At 40.0% G+C, this 24017-nt stretch overlaps 1 protein-coding gene across 1 annotated transcript in view; it reads left to right on the plus strand.

Moving 5' to 3' along the window:
* CFAP54 (cilia and flagella associated protein 54) overlaps positions 1-24017 on the plus strand; it is a 394557-nt gene that overhangs the window by 316027 nt on the left and 54513 nt on the right. Inside the window, exons 57-61 of the mRNA XM_066591462.1 lie at positions 3170-3296; positions 10380-10535; positions 11950-12058; positions 15334-15454; positions 19115-19213. Of these exons, the coding sequence (XP_066447559.1) occupies positions 3170-3296; positions 10380-10535; positions 11950-12058; positions 15334-15454; positions 19115-19213 (612 nt within the window). The remainder of the gene's footprint in view (positions 1-3169; positions 3297-10379; positions 10536-11949; positions 12059-15333; positions 15455-19114; positions 19214-24017) is intronic.

Raw genomic sequence — 24017 nt, forward strand, 5'->3', positions numbered from 1 at the left:
CTTCAGAGATGCGCCTCCCGCTGTTAACCTCTTCCCTTGCGGGATCTATGAAGATTACGGCACGGGAAGGGTTCACACAGTGAGCGCGCTCCCTCTGGGATGTCAGCGGGCTCTCACAATGTATTCGCAGAGAGCCCAGCTGGTTGCCATTGTAACAGGATGCCACCTACAGGCGTCCTGTATTGCCTATGATCGCTGTAATAGGCAATAAGGCATTGCAGGAGAGAAGTCCTGCAATGCCTTATCATAGCGATCATCAGTGGTATGGTGTAAGTCCCCAACAGGGACACAAATAGTGTAAAAAAAGATTTAAATAATGTATAAAAAATAAAAATGTAAAAAAAACGTTTAAAAAATCCCACATATTTGGTATCGTCGTGTCCGTAAAGACACGTTCAATTGGTTAAACATGCTAATTTATCCTGCACGGCAAAAAGCGTTAAAAAATGCACAAAAACTGAGGCAAAATGCTAAGTTTTAGCATTTTGCCTAAAAAAAAAAATACAATAAAAGTGATCAAAAAAGCCGTATGTACCCCAAAATGGTACCAATAAAAACTACAGCTCATCTTGCAAAAAATAAGCCCTCATAGAGCTCCGTCCATGGAAAAATAAAAAAGGTTTGGGACTTTGAATGTAGTAATTTGGAAAATAAAAAAGATTTCCAAAAAAAGGGTTTTCATTGCAGAAAAGTGTAAAAACCTAAAAAAAAAATAAGAATTTTCGTATTGTTGTAATCGTACCAGCCCACAGAAAAAATGTATTGTGCCATTTATGCTGCATAATTAACGCTATAAAAAAGCTATGGTAGAATTGATGCGTTTTCTCTCCATGCGATCATAAAAAAAAAAAAGTTTTACAATATAGTCTATGTACCCCAAAATGGCACCAATAAAAACTACAGTTCACCACGCAAAAAACAAGCCCTTATGTGGCCATGTTGACGGAAAAATAAAAAGTTATGGCTATTGAAAAGTGGAAATTAAAATTCGCCAAAAATCGTTTGGTCCTTGAGCCCAAAATAGGCCATGTCATTAAGGGGTTAAAAACAACAAACAACAAGCAACTTAAGGAGTTGACCCATCTGGGCATTCCCTCCACATATGTTCTGTTAGTGCATATGGATTTTTTAGAGGGGAAGGGCTCTCTTACCCATAGCAAAGGGCTAATGGGATAAGTAGCTCTAACTTTGCAGGACTTGTTTTACATTGTTGCCCATCAATTTGAATATAGTGAAACATTTCTCTTCAGTTGATGTGTGGCAGCTTGTAGCTGAAGAGGGGGCTGCCCTTTGTGGTAGGGTTTAACTGATGAGACCCTGGGCTACACCTAGGCTTTTAATTGTAGGCCTTTTTTATAGATTAAAGCAAGCCTTCCCAAGAGATTCCGCTTTTTGACCAGCCCACTTTGAGCCCTCATGACCAAACATCTTTTCAGTTTATTTTTATTGTTGAGGTATACAACATTTGTAAAGCAGCAAAAAAAGTCTGACCTCGTCTTATCCACTTCAGCTTGCAGCATATATTTCACATGTAGGAGTATACTCACATACTTCATTAACCACTCGATCCGGTGGTATTTATACGTAATGCAGAATCAAACAGGTGGGAACTTGAAGTGCCGTGAATAAAAACTCCTTTTATTGTAATCTGTGCATGTAAAAATCACAGGTCCAGAGGACTAGTTTCAGCTCCTCATGAGCCTTGATCACCTCTTACAAATAACATTGCTAGCCTATTTAAATAGTGAAAGGGTTAATAATCAGGTGTTGTTTGTTTTTAATTAGTTTCACTATTTAAATAGGCTAGCAATGTTATTTGTAAGAGGTGATCAAGGCTCATGAGGAGCTGAAACTAGTCCTCTGGACCTGTGATTTTTACATGCACAGATTACAATAAAAGGAGTTTTTATTCACGGCACTTCAAGTTCCCACCTGTTTGATTCTGCATTACGTATTTTTATTGTTGTATTCCAAAAAGAGACATAACTTTCTTATTTTTTTATAGACATACTTATCTGTGGGTTTGTATTTTTAATTGAACCATTTTGGGGTACATATAATGTATAGTATAGCTTTTATGATTCTTTTTGTGTGGGGGTATGGATGGAAAAAGAACAAATTCTACAATTACGTTTTATTTGGTAAATGACACAAACATGAATACAGCAATACAAAAACTATACAGTTTATGCTTTGCTACTGTTGCAGCAGTCACACTTTTTTGAAAAGAACAATTCATTTCTGTGTCATCGTATTTCTAGAGCCATAATGTTTTTATTTTTTGATGGGGTATTAGAGGGCTTGATTTATGCAGGATGAGCCGTAGTTTTATTTACACCAGTTTTGGCATCATAGGACACTTTGTATTCCACTTTTTAGGGGAGAGTTTAACCAAAAAACTGTAGTTCTGACATGCAGTATAAATTACATGTTAACTTCATTTTGTGTGTCAGTATGATTAGGGTGATACTAAATTGTTCTAGTTTTTTGTTTTACTACTTTTGTGCAACAAACACTTTTTAGAGAGAAAAACATTTGTATTGGTGCATTAAAAGACCCATAACTTCTTCTATTTTTCCATCAATGATTCAGCTAAGCCAGACATCTGCATCAGTGGTCAGGGCTAAAGTGTAATCGATGGCTTCACTCCCATTGAAATCAGTGAGAGGGATGCCTTCTAATAAACTTCAGACTCCTTATTGCAATCAGAGCTGGAAGTGTAATATTAGGCATCACTTCCATTGTTTTTAATGGGATTAAGTCATCTATTACACTTCTGGCTCGGACCATCATTGCGGACATCTGGCCTTGCTGCACTGACAGCGGGCCAGAGGATCAACTGATCAGCACGGATCCCAAGAGATGGACCCCTGCCAATCAACTATTTATGACCAATGCTGTGGATAGGTCTTCAGTAGTAAATGCCTGGAGTACCTCTTAAAGTAGAGCGAGTAGATACATATAAATTGCCCCTCTATTCCCCTGTGTAGGGCAGTGTATAGGGCTGCTGATATGCACTGTACTCTCAAAAGTACAAGACACAGCAGCCATGAATCTTGGCACAGGGTTTGGCAAGTAATTATATTCTCTGCATCATAATTTGAGTGAAATTGTAGATTTCCTGCATGTCAATGAGAACGTTAATAAATAACCTTAATATTTCTTTCAGCTCGTATGTTTTGGGGAAACGATTGAACATCATATAACGCAACCTGTAGTGTTATTATGTGGGCCATCTCTCAATAACATATACTTACCACAAATTTGTTTACTGGCAAAAGTGCAGATGAGAATAGGTAAGTGTGACACATCCATAGCAAGCATGCTTTCAGAATAACAGATCTGTGTTTTGTGTTTCTTGCTTTATAAGGAGTCCTTTCCGAAGACTATTGTTGACTTTGCATAAGAATAGATATAATTATCTATACAAATCCTGCCATCATATTGATTATAAAATAGGCTCCTCTGTACTCAACAATCGATAAGCTTATATTATTTTCTCTGTTCTACCAAGTCTTGAATAGTAATTGTTTGGAGCTTCAGAAAGGGCAAACGGGGAAACAAACCGATGCAAAATTACCCATTGAATTTGTATATCTTTTGGCTATTATCCAGCTTTTATTGCATTTATGAACTGCTCTACATTAGAAAGATTTGTTCCCATTTGCTCCTCTTTGAAGTGCATTTATCAACAAGACACTCGCTGCATGATTTTTTTTCAGCAGTCTCAAATATTTCTGCTTCTATCTGTAATCCAAGCTTGGATTATACGTACATTATGTTAAATAACACACAATTCTGAACATTCTGCTGCAGCTTTTTGGTTTGTTTTTGCTTCACTTGGAACCCAGGTCTTAAATAATCAAAATAATAACAAGGTAAAACTTTTTACCCTAAAGAGTTTTTTTCTAATCAAAACTGTCTTAAAGGGGTTTTCCAGGGAAATACTATTGATAACCTATCATCAGAATAGGTCATCAATAATAACTGATCAGCTGGGGTTCGTTGCTCGGGACCCTGACCGATCAGCTGAGCAAGGGCATGTGTCAGCACTGCAAATACACAGAGGTAGGAGCGGAGACCTCTGACAGGCACAGGGGCTTATAGCAATTGTGCCACCTGTCTCTAGATGATGAACAATGAAACATTTGGAGCTGCTCGTGCTTGTCAGACTATCTTCTCTGATGGTCGGTCGATGGCATCCTCAGCTTAGTTGCCTTGTGTGCGTGCTCTCATGCATCCACTGGCCCCAACACCTCCTAACAGTTTGTCCTTATGACCATCCAGCTTCTCACATTCTAATAATGCGCCCCCTAACTTTGTTAACTGGGTGAAATCTATTTGATTGTGTCGTAGAGGCGTCTAGTGGTCAACAAGCTCTACACAAGAGGTCACTACACACAAGTAGCCTCTGAGAGCCTCTTTATAGGCCAAGAGTGGAACCACTTTTTGGGCCTCAGGTGACAAGACCTTCATCTAATCACACCACAACTCTAGTCATTGACATATCTGCATGAGATAGGACTGCATAAGAAGTTTTGCAGAACAACTTTTTTTATTTTTTTTTTATTTTTTAGAAAGAGTGTATATTAAGATCATTCTCTGACATTGCTCCAATGGTAGTCTCTGAATTATGACACTTTATAGGCATAAACAAACATATATTGGCAATTATATGTTTTTTTTCTGCGCCCCTTTTTAAAGAAAAAGAATAGAAGACTACAATTTTCTGTGCTGTGAAAAATAGGTATGCCAATGCATGCCAGAAGGGCACACGTTAAGCATATGCTTGGGGCCTGTGGACACATTTAGCGTGTATGCCATCTGTTTTGCTGGTACACACGCCACACACAGAAAACCAGATGTGAACTGAAGCTTACTTTTATTATTATTGCATTTATACTTATCTATTTTATCCATTCAAAGACAAATGCAAACATTCCTCTGCAAACATAAAAAGTGTTTTGGGCCGTTTACACGGGATGGTTATTGATCAAAATTCATTCAAGCGTATGAATTTAAGTGATAATCATGCAGTGTAAATGCACAAAAATTGTTCACTATTCGTTCACAGGTTTTTAGCATTGACTTTCAATCAGCTTAGAAACCATACCTTGTCGTTCTGTGTAAACACTCCCTGCTTAGCGCTTCACATAGAAGGTGAAGCGCTGAGCGAAAATACCGCGATCCAGCAATGAAGTCTGTCAGTGTAAATGCTCTGCACAAGCGATGACGACACTTGTGCAGTCATTTACCCGACTGTCGGCCTGTGTAAAAGGGACATGAAACTTACTCACAAGCACCGTTTGCCAAAGATAAAACATTCTTGGGTATCTACTCTCAGGGTCCTTTTACATGGGATGATTATTGGGTGCTTAAACACACAATAGTCATCCTGGGGTTTATAGCTTCTGTGCTTTCAAACAGGAGTGATGATCGCTCAGTAAATAGAGGCAGAGCAGACCAGAAATCACTCCGACCAGCTGCCTCCATTCTCCATAATCAGGCAGTCGGTAATAAGTGAGTGACTGCCTGTTCATACAGGCCAATCATTGCTTAATTTTTATGCATACATATACTAAATGATTATCTTTCAGAATCCTGCATTCCAGCAAGAATCTGAATGATAATTGGTCCTTGTAAAAGGGCCCTTGGACATCTTTAAATATGCTTTACATGTTATGTACAACATATATTAGAAGAATCTTCAATTGTGAATCAGAGCTAAAACCGTGAACAGTTATGAACCTACATACACACAATACATAACAGGGTATGTCTGATTTTACCCTTTACCACTTGACTTTCATAACAGTGTTACAATTTGTGAATGATATCCCTGTCTTTCCATGTTTTCTTATTTTACTACCTTAGTGTTTAACTCTCCCGTGTACCACCATATTGCATAATATACACTTTCTTTTGTAAGAACAATAGTGAAATGAAATAATAATATTCCAAATATTTTTTAGTGTTTTTCAAGCTATTAATGGTACATAACATTTCACGTGCGATTTATAGCAATAGGTGTACAATATAGTAGGAATCTTAAAGAATGTGAAACTCTGAACATGGGGTGATAAAGGAAAGTAAGGAAAAAAATATAGAAAATATAAAGAAAGGAGTTGTGGTCTTGGTTCACAATGTAATGCATTGAACTCACGTCTTCACATATGAAGGCGAAGGGTATTAGCTCTCTGAGCCCCTTTAGATGTAGAGTGTCAAACTAAAGACCACACCATGCCGCCCATATTACAAAAATCTAATGAGTTGAATGAATATCCAACAAGTATATCCCGAAAATTTGAACCACTCAGCCCACTCTCTCTTGAAGCCTTCCATCTGGTCTAGTCTGAATACAATCATATATCCCATTAAGCAGCTGTGATGAATCACCTTGAAAATTTCGGTCAACGTCGGAGGATCTCTGTGACCAGTGACAAGAAAGCCACCTCTGGACCCCACTGTACTGGAATTTGTAAAACTAGATTGACCCGATGTTCGCTACACGAACATATGATGTTTGGAAAAATGGTTGTATATGTTTTAAGAACTGTCGAGCCGAGGATTTGGCTTGAACTGTTCGCCATCCACAGCTTGATCTTCCACGTTTTGGGGTCATGGCAACAGTCAAAGTGGTAAGCACTTGATATTAACTTCGCTTAGCAATGCTTGACTCTCACTAGCGGCGATGTTGGCTGAAGTACAACAGCGCCGCTAGACTTAACATAGGAACTTTGACCTTGCCCAACAGGTCACTCAATGTATCAAACTCACATTTTATGATTTTACGGTGGTGAGGAGGATGTAACAAATTTAATGACACCAAAATCATCCACCAAAGATCACACAAAGGCGTCAAAGTGCGGTGCAAGAAAAAGCCTGTAGGATTTTTTATATTAGATGAAGCACAGTGCATGTTGGATTTGGTCCCAGAAGTTTTGGAGAGGTTCGCACAACCACGAAATATAAAGGAGTGAACTACTTGTTTGTGGCATCTCCATCATAGTTTAGAGATTTTTTTTAACTTTGTTTTATTAGCAAAATCACGAAGCAATAAAACATACATTACGGCATGTATACAATTACTCATACTTCGTTTTGGACTTATAATAAATTTCCATCAATACAGTATTATTCTGTAATATACAATAATAATCATTTAAAAAATCCTTTAATTTCTTTTCTAACATGCTTGATTTACTATGTGTTTATTTTCATTTCATTCTTTCTTGCCATGTTTATATGGCCTGAATTGTGGAATGTGAGTTTATCGATAGGCCCTAAACTTTTGTGAATTTACCGGGACATCCACGATGCCGATATACTACTTTTTCACAGGGAATTATTGTGTCGACTAATCTTATCAAATATGAAGTGGAAGGTGATCTCGTTGCCATCCACCTCATGGCTATAGTTTTTCTGGACAGGAATAGTATCTCTCTAATAATTTTGTCATGAGTCCACGCCTCCTCGTCCAACAGTCCAAATAAACCACTTTAGGGTCTAGAGCTAGAGGGACTGGTTAAAGTGTGGACAGGAAGATAAATACCTCATTCCAAAACTCTCCAGCATGGGGTCATCCCCAGATCAGATGCCAAAAATCGGCATCCAGCTGGTATAGTTCAGAGATTTGTGGACACATTTTTGCTAAGTGGGATGGTGTTAAGTACTATCTGTATATCAATTTCCTATTGGTCTCCAGGTGGTTCACACATTGAGAAAACCTAGACCCAAGTAGGCATATATGTGACCATTGACCTGCGGTGAAATTTTGCAGAAGAAATGAAATAAGATTTTAACAAATGGATTAAATTAAATGAACAACATGTAAAATATAGATGGAGCTTCTTCATCCTTCAGGCTAGGACAAGATATCTAAGTACTAGATGAGAATGAGGTCGTGTGGATATAATGTAGACTCTTAATATAATACAAAGTAAATTTTCTAAATTTACAGATAGTTGTGAAATTTGACTAGATAATCCAACAACATGAAATGTTAGGGGTATGGGTAATGTAATCCAATGTTCCTACAAGTATGGAATATTTAGCGCAATCTGATTAATAGCTACTGCACTTTTGAAATATTGAGCAATAATGAAATTAAAATGATCATTATCATGTTGTCATGCAGTGAGTAATAGTGCGGTTCTTTCATTTGTTGCGTTTAATTAACAATCCTTACACTGCCATTTATGTCAGTCATCTAAAATGTGCACTTGGGCACACCTCCAGTGTTAACTTTTGTTTGTGCCAAATAATACTGAATTACTGCTTCCTTTATGTTACGAATTTGGACTGTAAAATAATGTTTTGGTAATCTATTTAAAAAGCTATTACTATTAGTTCTCAGTGAGAGAAACCAAGTAATCTTGTAGATATGATACTTTTAATGGCTAACAAAAATACATGATGTTACAGCAAGCTTTAGGGTGGTTCTTATCGACCTTTCATCAGGCTAATGAAACTGGTTTGGATGGGGCACAAATAAACACTAATGCAGAGTCAACACCCCTCTTGATCTAAATAAATGTTCACACACAGAGATTTGAGACTGTCTCACACTCAAGACTTAAGGCCCATTTCTACTGAAAGATAACCTCTCAAATGATAGCTTGAGTGACAGTTTTGAGTGATCATTTTTGCATTACTTAAGAGTTAATGCAGGCGGAGCGGGATACCACCACGATAGCTCCGAGAACAAAGCAGTTGTTTTGTATATGCAAACAGCTGCATTGGTCTTGGAGCTTTCAGCTGGTGTCCCGCTGAGAACTGCAGCCTGCGGCGCTGATAACAGTCATTGGTGATTTCTAGCTTGCTAGAAGTCACCAATGAACGAATAGTGCATGAAAAGTGCAATATGGGCGCGTGTTTAGACGCAATGCCATCTTTTGAGCGATAATCGTTGTGTCTAAATGGGCTTTTAAGATAACACTCAGCAACCTGCGCAAACTAAGGACTATAGCAGCACCCTTATCTGCAGGCTTAAGGGTGATCTCCTTGTTGTTTTTGAGTGCATTTACTGCTCTTCTTTCCTGCATATTGATATTAAATGTTTCTTTTTTTCTGCTTGTCTATTTGCTCAGGTTGTTTAGAGTTATTTTAAGTCGTGAGTGCGAGACAGTCTCAAATTTCTGTGTGTGAACATTTATTTAGATCAAGAGGAGTGTCGTCTCTGCATTTGTGTTATATTAGTGCCCCATCCAAACCAGTTTCATTTGCCTGATGAAGGGTCGATAAGAACCACCCCGAAAGCTTGCTGTAACATCATGTATTTTTGTTAGCCATTAAAAGGTATCATATGTACAAGATTACTTGGTTTCTCTCACTGAGAACAATCACACCCCTCTCATTTAAACTGACATGAGACCTTTTTATGTTTTAACTGCCATTTTGAAGATTCATTTCAGACAACCTGTCCTTATATTGTTTTGCTGTCACAGCTTTGATACAGCGTAACTATCTGTCCACTTGTGTGAGAAGTGTATGATCAGGGTAGATTTTTAAGTCTCCCTAGTCACTAACTTCAAACCTTGGCAACCAGCGGTCTCTATGACATGTATTCCTGATTGAAAAAGATTTGCTGACTCTGTGCAACATTATATTTTCTGGAATTGCACAATAAAAAAAATAATTTTTTTGCATTACTGTTTGTGGATGTTTGCTTCTTCTATTTCCTGTGCAGTATAAAGTCATTAACAGCATGTCTTTCAGTTGAGCACAACATTTACCACCTAACCCTAAGCAAAGATAACAACAAGTGATTATAAAGCTATATATATTAGGCTTTTTCAGCTGAAAGCTATCTCTTCCGCCCCCCCCCCTCCCCCACCAGTACACATGCAAGATCTCCTTATTTGAGCATGCATGTTCTTTAAATTGCAAAAGGGAGCGTGAGCTCCTGCCAGACACCTCTGGTGGGGGTTTATCATAGAATCATAGAATGGTAGAATTGGAAGGGACCTCCAGGGTCATCTGGTCCAACCCCCTGCTCTTATTGTCCTTAAGAACACTAAAATTGGGCATGTTGGAATCCAACATGCCGGACCCTTCTTTCCTTGACATCTACCATGAGACTGCACTATACAACATTAGATGGCTGGCCGATGCCACTGTTGCCATTTGGTTCAGCCAATGTTCATCTCATGTGTATGGCCACCTGTAGAAAGCTGATGATTAAACCCTATTTTCACATTTCCTATGTGGGCATTTTATATTAAAGTAATGGCCAACAGATCTTCTTGCTTTCTCCCCCTCCTGTTTTGGCTGGAAATATGTTGGTCATACACTGACAGGAAATTGACAATATAATACGGCAATCACATGGTCATGACAAAAACCCTGCAATAACATTTATAAATTCTTCTGTTCTACAGCAAGTATACTGGCTCTGCAAGAAAATTCTTCTGAATCATCTATTAATCCATCTTCTATTTTGCCAAGTCTTAATCTGTACAAAATGGCATTAGAGCTCTGCCGATTATCTGCTTTTCGACAAAGAGATTTGGAAGCTGAGTTGCTCTTTTTAAAAGGTATTATGACTAGTCCATGGATACATCAATTGTAGATTTCAAGTATGAGGTATAGCAAAATTCTGTGGGCCTTAGTTATCAACTAATGTTCAAAACTTGTAGGTAATTTAGTGGGTAATACAGTCAGTGTTATCATCTAATGAGCTGTGATAATAGGAAAACTGTTTTGTCACTATTTGTAATTTTTAGGATACGCTAATTTCTTCACTGTCTCACAATGAAACAAATAGCAAAAAATCCAAGTCTAATCAAGTGTAACTCTGCTACTAATAAGCTGTACAGCATTTTGGTTTCCTATTTAATGAATATTTTCTACAAACCTAGTATATTCACAAAAGAGGTTAAAACAACTTCTTAGAAAACCATTAGCCATTGTAGGATGAATATATTTCTTAACACAAATACTCGTATAACTGACTATTGACTTAATTCGTATAACTGGACTTTGTATAACTGGACTTCGTATATATTGACTTACTGTATATACTCGAGTATAAGCCTAGTTTTTCAGCACATTTCTTTGTGCTGAAAAAGCCCTCCTCGGCTAATACTTGAGTCAGGGAAGGCTTAAAAAAACCCCTTCATACTCACCTCCCAGCCGGCGTCTGTGTCTCCGGCGGTGGTGCGGCAGGCTGAGTGAATTCTCTCCGCTGTCATCCCCTGCCATCCTCTCTGCTCAGCTCTGTCTTCCCCCGACGTCAGCGCTGTGTAAGTAAGAGCTGCGATTGGATCGAGCATCAGCCAATCACAGCTGGTGCTCAATCATTCACAGCCAATCCAGCTGCTTTAGAATTCTCCCCGCTGTCATCTCCCTGCTCGGTTTTCAAATCCCTTGCCATCAGTGCCTTGCCTGTGTAAGTAAGCGCTGTGATTGGATCGAGCGCCAGCTGTCATTGGCTGGCACTCAATACAATCACAGTGCTTACTTACACAGCACTGACAGCTCCAAGCAGAGAGGACGGCGGGGGACGACAGCAGGGAGAACTCGAGCAGCTTGTCGCACAGGCACAGACGCCGACTGGGAAGTGAGTATGGAATTTTTTTTTACCTAGTATATACTCGAGTATAGCTCAGATAATACTCTAGTCAATAAGTTTTCCCAGTTTTTTGTGGTGAAACTTATTGACTCGGCTTATACTTGGGTCGGCTAATACTCGAGTATATACAGTAATTCGTAGAATATTGACTTAATTCGTATAATTTAACTCATATATAACTGACTACTGACTTATCACAAATACTCGTATAACTGACTATTGATTTAATTTATCTGCTGTCCATCAAATAGTACCTATGCAATAATGTACTAATGTTTTGCTTAAAGGCTATCAGAATATGAATTAAGAAGCATTGCACTACTTTTAGTCTTTAAACATATTTTCCATGAATCTTAATAGCTTCTATACTATTATAGGTAAGACAGAACGCTTGATGTTTGTCTTGGGAGACCATGAAAAGTCCTGTGCCATCAAATCCTTCTCAGAGGCTATCAACATTAGCAGGGATAATGATCAAAACTTCAGGTGAGACATATGTAGATTTACCAAAGAATATATTCATGAGATGAAGCATGCTTGACAATTAGAGATGAGCGAGCACCAAAATGCTCGGGTGCTCGTTACTCGAGTCGAACTTTCAGTGATGCTCGAGAGTTCGTTTCGAGTAACGAACCCCATTGAAGTCAATGGGCGACCCGAGCATTTTTGTATATCGCCGATGCTCGCTAAGGTTTTCATTTGTGAAAACCTGGGAAATTCAAGAAAGTGATGGGAACGACACAGAAACAGATAGGGCAGGCGAGGGGCTACGTGTTGGGCTGCATCTCAAGTTCCCAGGTCCCACTATTAAGCCACAATAGTGGCAAGAGTGAGACCGCCCCCGCCACACACACTGTCAGTATAAAGATTGTTCTCCTCTTCCACAGCTGTAACAGCTGTGGCAGAGAAGAACAATATTAGCCCATTGAATTCAATGGAGCCGGCAATACAGCTGGCTCCATTGAAAGCAATGGGCTGCCGGCGATCGCGGGATGAATTGTCGGGAAGGGCTTAAATATATAAGCCCTTCCCTGCAATTCATGCAGAAATGTGTAAAAATTAAAAAAAATATACTCACCTTGTCCCGGCAGAACGATGTTAGCCCATTGAATTCAATGGAGCCGGCAATACAGCTGGCTCCATTGAAAGCAATGGGCTGCCGGCGATCGCGGGATGAATTGTCGGGAAGGGGTTAAATATATAAGCCCTTCCCTGCAATTCATCCAGAAATGTGTAAAAATAAAAAATATATATATACTCACCTGGTCCCGGCAGACGGAGTTCAGCGCGGCCAGCGGCAGTCCTCCTGAACTGCTCTGAACAGCTGTGAGTAGTATTCAGCAGCCGGGGATTTAAAATCCCCGCCTGCTGAATGAGCTGCCTCTAATGGGTCACAGCCTGACCAATCAGAGGCAGATTCCACTCACACACCCATTCATGAATTTATGAATGGGTGTGTGACTGCTGCCTCTGATTGGCTCAGCGGGACCAATCAGATGAGAGGCAGCAGTCACTCACCCATTCATAAATTCATGAATGGGTGTGTGAGTGGAATCTGCCTCTGATTGGTCAGGCTGTGACCCATTAGAGGCAGCTCATTCAGCAGGCGGGGATTTTAAATCCCCGGCTGCTGAATACTACTCACAGCTGTTCAGAGCAGTTCAGGAGGACTGCCGCTGGCCGCGCTGAACTCCGTCTGCCGGGACCAGGTGAGTATATATATATTTTTTATTTTTACACATTTCTGGATGAATTGCAGGGAAGGGCTTATATATTTAACCCCTTCCCGACAATTCATCCCGCGATCGCCGTCAGCCCATTGCTTTTAATGGAGCCGGCTGTATTGCCGGCTCCATTGAATTCAATGGGCCAACATCGTTCTGCCGGAACAAGGTGAGTGTATATATGTATATATATATATATAATATATATATTTTTTTCTTCTTTTTTTTACACATTTCTGGATGAATTGCAGGGAAGGGCTTATATATTTAAGCCCTTCTCGACAATTCATCCCGCGCTCGCCGGCAGGCCATTGCTTTCAATGGAGCCGGCTGTATTGCCAGCTCCATTGAATTCAATGGTCAGTGCTCGTTTAATCGAGACGAGTACCGCGTAGTGCTTGTCTCGAGTAACGAGCATCTCGAGCACCCTAATACTCGAACAAGCATCAAGCTCGGACGAGTATGCTCGCTCATCTCTATTGACAATAGTGGCTTTAACTATTTATGGATAAGTAGAAAACCTTTTGCCAATCTACGTGTGAAAACTGAATACATAGTTCGGTCTGCCATGCCCTGATAAAGGCTAAATAGACAGACACCAATGGACTCTGTAAAAGGCTATGCATAGAACAGAGTAGTTGTCTGGACTATACCATTTGTATGGCTTATATAAAGATTTTTACCAAACCATGCTGGATTTCCTCTCTGTTCTGCATATATTAAATGGTCAACCATTTGTGACCGCTAATGCATTAAGTATAGATGATCTCTTTAAAGAGCAACTGTCACCAGATTGTACAACACGAACAGCCTCCATCATTGATCTGGTCCAAAATGCTAGATAACATAGCGCAGAATGCTGCACTATTTTGTCTGGTAAAATGCCAGGCAGCATTATGGGAACCCAACAAATTCCATTATAGTCAATGTAGCCAATCAGGTGTTGTTTGCTTCTGTGGTGTGACTGATTCAAAACTTCTGTAATTTGTATTGTTTGTCTCCTAAGATTGAGCACAACAATGGAAGTCAAAAGCAGAGATGTGCCTACAGGTCCTTTCACATGCCCCAATTATATTGCCCATTGTAATGAGTAGTTGATAAGCAATTTTTACATGGAGAGATAAATGGTAGTGCGAGGCGAATGATCATTACTACCACTGTTCATTCTCATACAGATTGCATTTGTTGACAGTACATCTTCCTGTTTTACATGAAATAATGTGCTTCCAATGAGTGTCGGTTTTTATGCCGAAAGGAAAGATCCAATCAACTGATAAACAAGTGTTTGCTTGTTCGTCAGTTGATCACCAACATATTCAGGCGGGTCACGATCAGGCAAAGAAATGTTTGGGCAAATGTTTGTGCCTAATCATTGGCCTGTGTAAAAGGGTGTTTGGACCTCATGAGACTGGTGTACTTACAGTACTTTGAAATTCCATGTTAAAAGTCCAGCTAGAGATTATACAGTTGTGGGTTTTCAAAGTAAGTACACCAGTCTTCTCAGGTCATCAAGTCTAAAGGTGCATTTACACACACAGATGATTGGTCAAAATTCGTCAGTTCTGAGCCATAATTTTGCATAGGTGCTAATGGGCTAATCAGCCCTTTAGTACTTCATTTGCAAGTATTTAGAGAACAGTGGGTGGTCTGTTCTCTAAGTACATCGTTATTGTTCTCCAGCGGGATGACAGCTGTTAACAGCTGTTAAACAATGTTATCAGCACTGCCCACAGAGAACTCAGCGTGTGGTCCCTCTTATCAGGGATGAGGATTTCCTGCTGACCTGAAGTCAGCGATGGACGAAAAGTGCACGATGGGCACACATTTACATGCAACGATTATTGCTCAAAAGATGGCTTTTGAGCGAATTTTAAGCGATAATAGCGGTATGTAAAATGGCCTTAAGAAATTTTTTAATAATGTACCCAATGTATATAGTGAAATCTTGTGACAGATTCTTTTTACATTATGTACGATATATTAAATTTGTGAAACTATTGCACTAATTCTATTTTTGTAATTCCGTTTTACCTATAGTTTAATGAGGAAATGTTATGTGGAGATAGCACTTGTGTATCTGCACATGTCCAGTTTGGATGAAAGCAAAACAAATACTCCATCTGCCGTTTCCCTGAAGATACCTACTTCAAAGCAAAAGGTAATCCATTTCTATAGACGTTGGTTATCTTTCTCACAATGGTAGTACAGTAGGATTTGTCTCACCTCATTTTGTATTTTTCGGAAAATAAGCAAGTAGCAGTTTACATGTCACAAAATGACTATTTCCATAATGAAAGGTTTCATATCAGTATAAAAATACTGTGCAATGGGTCTGATTATGTGAATTTCCTATGTAATTTCTGACTCAAGTTTCAGATACTGTATTTATACCTCTCAAGCAGCACAGTGATTCAGATAGACTTTAGTCTATTAGAGAATTGTTTGTGAGGTAAGAATTTTTTTTTAGCCTAGATTATAAAAAGTGATGCAATCATTATAACGTAGATGAACAAATATAGATATTATGATATCTAGATATTAAATATAAATATTATACCAATCTTTCATGTTCATGGCACTTAGGTTGGGATTTGTGCCATAGGCCCCGTTTGCTTCTGCCTGCAGGCGCATGGTTTGAGTAGTCACACTATTAAAGAGCATTCATATTTAAGCTCTTCCTTAGGGGGTTTAAAAGTGCTTCCTACTATCTAAAAAAATAAGTTACTTATTCCAAAACATCTAGTGGTACATCCAAATGTGGAAGATTTCTGCAGCAATTACACTACCGATCAAAAGTTTTAGAACACCTCAACTTTTCCAGTGTTTAGCGATATTTACACAGTTTAATGTCTCAAATGTACTTTGAAATGAAAGTATAGAACTAATAAGTTAAGATTAGAGATGAGTGAGCATACTCGCTAAGGCAAACTACTCGAGCGAGTAGTGCCTTATGCCGGTACCTGCCCGCTCATCTCTAAAGATTCGGGTGTCGGCAGGGGAGAGCAGTGAGTTGTGCGAGTGAGCGGGGGGAGAGAGTGAGAGAGAGATCTCCCCTCCTCCCCTCCCGTTTTTCCCCGCCGCTCCCCGGCACCCGAATCTTTAGAGACGAGCGGGCAGGTACTCGCATAAGGCACTATTTGCTTAAGTAGTTTGCCTTAGCGAGTATGCTCACTCATCTCTAGTTAAGATGAATAAAAATAATGGATTTATTTTGTTTCATCAAATTAAACCTAGATTTTTGAGTCTTCAAAGTAGCCACCTCTAGCTCATTTAACAGCTTTACACAATCGAGGCATTCTTTCTACATTTGCATTCAGATATTATTAAGAAATGTCTTCCCAATATTGTTGCAGAAGTTCACTCGTTTTGCTTTCACCCTTTTGCCAGTTCATCCCCAACAAGCTGAGTGGGGTTGAGGTCTGGAAACTATGCAAGACCATTCCATTATTTGAAGTATACTGCCTTCTTCTTGTCATCTTATGTAGTTCTGACACAAAAGTATGTTTTGAATCATTGTCTGTAATGTGAGCCCCCGACCAACTAGGTGTATACCAGAGGATATTGCATGACATATCAAAATGTTATAGTAGCCCTTTTTGACAAGTGTGACAGTCACCTTGTGCAAATTGCCAACTCTGGAACTAGCAAAAGAGCCTGAGACTATCACGCTTCCTCCTTCATGTGTGACAGCTGGTGTCACACACTCAGGAACCATCCTTTTACCTACTGAACACCATGCAAAAACCCTGCATGATGTACAAAAGATGTCAAATTTTGACATCTCAATCTTCTTCCACGCTTCAGTAGTCCATTGGAGGTGCTGCATGGCCCAGGCAAGTCTTTTTGTTAATTTGCAATCTTAACATTGGCTTTCTTACTGATACTCTATCTGTCAAACCTTCAGATAGGAGTCTTCTCTACACAGTTGAAATGGAAACTTGTTCATTTTTTGCTGTATTAGGCCTGTTTCACATGACCGCTTGCGTTTCTACTTTCAACTGGGCAGCTGCAGTGTATCAGCAGCAAAATACGCTGCAGCACGGAAATCCCTCGAACCACAGAAATCCTCAAAATGACTGCTGATGCTTAAATAGAGCTAGCTGTCATCTTTTCCCAGTGTTGGACGCAGCTAAATTCCCTCCCCTCCCTTTTTTTCAGCTACCATAGGAGTCCATATGAGCTTCCAGCGTATCTTGGCCTAAGGTAGGGCAAGACCTATCTTTGGATGCAGCATATAAAATTGGCAACTGAAAATGGCCGCTAATGTTCTACTTTTGCCGTCACAATTTTTCATGTGGCTAAAAATCGCTCATCTGAATGAATATATTGGAATCCAATGCTTCAGATGGTCGTGATTTTTGCCCGATTCTTGGACGCAGCAAAATAGCTGCGTATATACGGTCATGTGAATAAGGTCTTAAGCTGTGCTTGAAGATTTTGTGCTGTGAGGTTCCGATCACACAAATTGCTGATTCTCAAAAAATATGTCATATGATTTTGTAGTGGCCTTTAATCTGCGAGACCTCTGCTTGTCCGTTTCTTCCATTTTCCAAGTGCCCTTTGATGGTGTAGAAAAACTACTGACTGTCACCTTGGCTTTCTTGGCAATTTCTTAGTAGTAAAGACCTACACATCTAAAGGTTATAAGAAGGGTCTGTCTTCTTTGATTAATTGCCTTTTCCTTGATTATAATAGCAATGTGCTCTGTCCTCAAGAGCAAAACTGTCCAAATATTGCCCTAGAGGGTTTTGTAATACAGTCTGTTCCAACACTGGTTATATAGAATCAGAGGGTTTGGAAGTAATCTACAAAGGTTGAGACACAAGTGGAATAGTTTGCTTCCAATTTCAAACCAAAATTTGTTTCCCGTGCTGCAGAGCATTTGTTCTTGATATGTTCCTTGAAAAAAGGGTTTTAGTTAAAATCATAGATTCAGACTCTTGTTGCGTTACAGGTAAAAATTTCATAATATTTTTAAGTGTTTAACTTTTGACCTTTTAACCATTTCACATTATTTGCTAGACTTGAACTGTGCTGATTTCAAAAATAACTGGAAAACTTGATGTGCTCTAAAACTTTGGACTGGTAGTGTACATTGATTTCTGCATGACTCATTCAGATGAATGGAAGAGTTGCTAAAGTTTTTGCAACAAATATGGAGTTTATGAATTCACCCTAATACATCTGTGTGACAGAATCCTTATGTGTAGAATATCTTTTTATGTCTTTGAAAATTGGGATGTGAGACAAGTGGGCTTTCAGTGATTAGTATTTTACAGAGTTCAACAAGCAGTACAAAACACTAACGCAGATTGCAGGAGAAAAATGTCAAATGAAGGCTGATAGTTTCACATGTGACACAGAAGATTAAACTGTGAGAAAACAAATTCACTAACTGTGTTAGAGGTGTTGTCCTAAATTTAAGTATTGTATCTATTGTCTCTATTAGAATGCGCAAAATATAACAATTTCTCAGTTGGAATCATTTAACAAAAAATGCCCATGTGTCTAGATATATTGCTGTTACATACTTCCTATGGCGCCCCTGATGTAATTTTGATTCCTTCTCAGAAGGTCCAACTAATGTGTTCAGAAATAGCCGCCTTTAGTGCATTCTAACAATGATTCACATTGGAAAACAATGTATTGTCTGATATAATAGAGTAAATTAATATTTATTTCTGGGAGAACCGCTTTAATATACTGTTTCTATTACATTAGAGGTGGCTCGTTAAAGTTAATGGGGTGGTCAATAAAATGGTTAAACAACTGAAAGACTACATTTATTTGGTGTCAGCACAAGATCCTTTTCTTTTAGGTGCCTAAAGCAATGGAAAAAGATGGTGAAGGGAGAACAGTGAGCCCATCAGAATTATACAAACTGCTGGCATGGATTGCTGTTAGAGCCGCCACACAGGTACTTGTCATACTTTCATATTTTCTCTGTGCTGCTGTAATAACTGCCTGACACAGCGATACCTTGATACCGAAACTATACAGTCTTTGATTCTGACTTCACATATGTGTTGAATGAGTGCCAATAAGGTCCAATAATATGTAAAGGACATTATGTTGTGCTGAGAACATCCAGTTCAGTTCTGATGACCTTTGCTCCTTTATTGAACATAGAACAAAAATGTGGACGGTTTTTATGTTTTCGAAGGGAAAGGATAAAAAGGTAGTGGAAGGCATGCTCTTACCAGGAACATTCAGCATCCTGATCTACAGAGTTTAATAGTTCCTTTAAATTGTCTTGCAAAATTCAGTTTTACCTGGCATATCATGCTAAGCCACTAAGACTTGTTCAGTAAAACATATCAAATTTGCAAAAATTTTTGTGGAGGTTTTCTTCTGCAACTGTTCAACACCAATCTAAGGTAATTTTTTTTATACATAGCTGCTGAGGACTTGACCTGCTAAATTGGACCTGCTATTTTTGCTATCGGCCAGGATGAAAGCCTAGGACTAAGCACCGTAAATTTACTGTGCTTGGTCCTTAAGGGGTTATAAACTAAATGATGGCTAAAAGACTGTCCTTGCATTTTTCAATACAGAGGAATTTCACAAAAAGTATTCATTTTTCTCTTTTGGAACAATTTGAGTAAATAATATATAGTTGCATACATCCAGCACATATAATTGGCTCCACGCTTCAAATGTGCATGGTGAGTGTATGCTTCAGGGGCAGTGTGAGCAGAGTCTTTAATTAATTATAAATCCTGCTCTGTTATGTATTTAGAGATTAAAAGCATGAATTTGAAGGGTTGCTAAATATATACTCTAAGTATGTGGACTTCCCCCTCTAATTATTAAGTTTAGGTGTTTCAACTACAACCATTGTAAACAGGTACTGAAAATAAAGAACTCAACATTTCGACATTAGTTGTATAGGTCATATTGAGAAAGTGAGTTTAATGCTGGGTTTCCACTCTGTAGTAACCACATGCATTCGAAATTTCGTCAACCTATGGCAGCCAATGACCGTATGATCTTTTTTAATAATGATGGCAAGATTGTGTGGCCATTGGGTGCCTTGGGCTTTTTGAATGCTTACAGTTATGACCGCTTGAAACCCCAGCCTTAAAGTGGCATTGTCATAGGATACCACCTTTGCCACAAGTCAATTTCCTAATGCTAGATCTGCCCTGGTAAATTAATGCGATGCTATGTGCTATGTGGGAAACAAATCGCGGCATGTTCTATTTTGCTGTGTGCTCTCCCAATGCAGAGCCCATTGTTTTCAATGGGACCGGCGGCAGCATCGCACCACATGCTAGGTGCATGCGATGCGAGGTCTCCCAGTGATAACAATGGGAGAGAGTCTGCAAATCTCCGCCGGAATGATGTAAGACTGTTTTGCCATGAAAATGCCTTGCATCCATGGGAATTTAACATAGATGTTGAGCGGGACATGAGGGCGGGATTCACGGCCCCATATTGCACTAACCCATGTGAAGTTAGCCTAAGTGCTATTATTGTGAAGTGGAAGCATGTAGGAGAAACAACATGTTAGTCATGGAGCCGTATACCACACATATATAAAATCTCCTTTCCTCTACAGCACAATGACATAAGAACTGCGCATCTGAAGTCTCATAAAATGGGTTTCTACGGTGAAGCAGTTGCACTCAAGCTTTAAATTAATGTGCACAATGCTTGGCATCAGTTGGCGTGAATAAAAGACATAGGTGATGGGCTCTAGAGCAGTGGAAACATTTTCTGGTGTGATGAGTCATGTTTCACTATCTGGCAGTCTGATAGGTGGAACTAAGTTTGATGAATGCCCAGAGTGCATAGTGCTGACTAGAGATGAGCGAGCATACTCGTCCGAGCTTGATACTCGTTCGAGTATCAGGGTGTTCGAGATGCTCATTACTCGTAACGAGTACCACGCGGTGTTCGGGTTACTTTCATTTTCTTCCCTGAGAAATTTGGGCGCTTTTCTGGCCAATAGAAAGACAGGGAAGGCATTACAACTTCCCCCTGCAACGTTCAAGCCCTATACCACCCCCCTGCAGTGAGTGGCTGGCGAGATTAGGTGTCACCCGAGTATTAAAATCTGCCCTCCCGCGGCTCGCCACAGATGCCTTCTGACATAAATCAGGGAAAGTGCTGCTGCTGCCGGCACACTCTGACACGCCTCCATCATGGCTGCCCCCATATTGCATCAGCAGTAATAGAATGTCAGGACGCCGACCACGTGACCGGCGCCGTGACGTCGGCACATTATGACACGCCTCCATCATGGCTGCCCCCACCAGCGGCATGTTTTGTAAGTAATCCATCTCCTATATATATATGTGATGATTTTATGTTATATTATGGCTTGAGAAAGGTGCCTGTGTGCACTGAAACGCGTCGCCTATTATTTTAGCGAAGTTTGGAAATAAAGGTGTTATTGCTTCACTTCTAATACGTGTGGTAAACATCTATTTGGAGGCTGAAGGAGTCATCACTTCAAGGAGGGGGTTCATGGTCATCATACGCCCCTCCTCCCCAGTAAGTGTAACTCCTATGCATTCTTTGACAGATCACTATTTGTGGTTACACACTATTTATTGAGCGCAGAAAATTTTGTTTGCTGCTATAGGGAGACCGTTAGGAGTTATTTTAGGCTTCAAGAACCCCAACGGTCCTTCTTAGGCCATAGAAATCGCAGATCGCACCTATGTGCGATCTGCGATTCCTGTTCTCTTCTCTATATGCGCTCAATGGGGTCGGCGGCAGCAGCGCCGACCCCATTGAGAACATATAGAAGACAAATCATTCTTCTCTGCCACAGCTGTAACAGCTGTGACAGAGAAGAACGATGTTTGCCCATTGAATTCAATGGAGCCAGCAATACAGCAGGTTCCACTGAAAGCAATGGGCTGCCGGCGATCACGGGATGCATTGTCGGGAAGGGCTTAAATATATAAGCCCTTCCCTGCAATTCATCCAGAAATGTGTTACAATAAAAATATATACCGGCGTATAAGGCGACGGGGCGTATAAGACGACCCCCCAACTGTCACCTTATACGCCGGGAATACAGTGGAGCAAAGAATAAAAATCATTACTTCTCCTGGCGTTCTGCGGTGCTGCTGCAGGCTGTCGCTCCCTCCTGGTCCACGGCAGAGCATTGCTTTCTCTACGAAGGGCTTTAAATCCCCGCCTCCAGAAACACACGTGCCTTCAGCCAATCACAGCCAATGACAATGATGTCATTGAATGGCTGTGATTGGCTGAAGGCACGTGTGTTTCTGGAGGCGGGGATTTCAAGCCCTGCATCCAGAAAGCAATGCTCTGCCGGGGACCAGGAGGGAGCGACAGCCTGCAGGAGCACCGCAGAATGCCAGGAGAAGTGAGTAATGATTTTTATTCTTTGCTCCGCTGTATTCCCGGCGTATAAGGTGACAGTTGGGGGGTCGTCTTATACGCCCCGTCGCCTTATACGCCGGTATATATTTTTATTGTAACACATTTCTGGATGAATTGCAGGGAAGGGCTTATATATTTAAGCCCTTCCCGAAAATTCATCCTGCGATCGCCGGCAGCCCATTGCTTTCAGTGGAACCTGCTGTATTGCTGGCTCCATTGAATTCAATGGGCAAACATCGTTCTTCTCTGCCAAAGCTGTTACAGCTATGGCAGAGGAGAACGATCTTTATGCTGACAGTGCGGGGGGGGGGGGGCACTCTTGCTGCTATTGTGGCTTAATAGTGGGACCTGGGAACTTGAGATGCAGCCCAACATGTAGCCCCTCGCCTGCCCTATCTGTTGCTGTGTCGTTCCCATCACTTTCTTGAATTGCCCAGATTTTCAGAAATGAAAACCTTAGCGAGCATCGGCGATATACAAAAATGCTCGGGTCGCCCATTGACTTCAATGGGGTTCGTTACTCGAAACGAACCCTCGAGCATCGCGAAAAGTTCGTCCCGAGTAACGAGCACCAGAGCAATTTGGTGCTCGCTCATCTCTAGTGCTGATGTAAAATTTGGTGATGGAGGGACAATATTTTGGGGCTCTTTTTCAGGACTTGGTCTAGGACTTTTTAATGCTAGAGTATGCAAAGATCTTTAGAACAACTGCATGCTTCCAACTTTGTAACAACAGTTTGAGCAATGCCCCTTCATGTTTCAGCATGAATGTGCACCCTTGTACCAGAGTGGGGTCCATGAAGATATGGGGGAAAATGTACTTGGTTTTATCAGTGGTATTTCTGTGACATTATCCAGCCATGTTTCTGCTTTGTTTCTTCTTTCCCTTTCTGCTTTCCCAACTTTCCTTTTTCCCCCTTTTTCAAGAATTTCTATAATATTAGAAATACAACATCAATAGTCTGGCCTTTCCAGGTTCAAGTGGAAGGCTTGGTTTAATTAACTCATAGATGTCTCTTTGTTTTGCCATAAACAATATTCTGAAATGTCTGTGCCAACACCAAAGGCATCAACACATTCCTGCTGCTGCTTTATTGCACATAATTTCATGTTCATAAAGAGAAACAGAAAATAGAATGGACGACTTTGATCAACGTGTTAACAGGACAATTGGAACATTGTATTTATAAAACACCTATTACAGTTGTACTTATTTGCTCAAACATATTTACATGTTTTATATGTTTCTTACTTCTAGTTTGTTGCATTTGTCTTCAGTATTTATTAAATGCAGTAAAATAAAATAAGAAAAACGTATATCAATTGAACACACTGATAGGCTAATTAAAATTGAAAGACTAT

The sequence above is a fragment of the Eleutherodactylus coqui genome, chromosome 2 (genome assembly GCF_035609145.1).
Source record: "Eleutherodactylus coqui strain aEleCoq1 chromosome 2, aEleCoq1.hap1, whole genome shotgun sequence".
Lineage (NCBI taxonomy): Eukaryota > Metazoa > Chordata > Amphibia > Anura > Eleutherodactylidae > Eleutherodactylus > Eleutherodactylus coqui.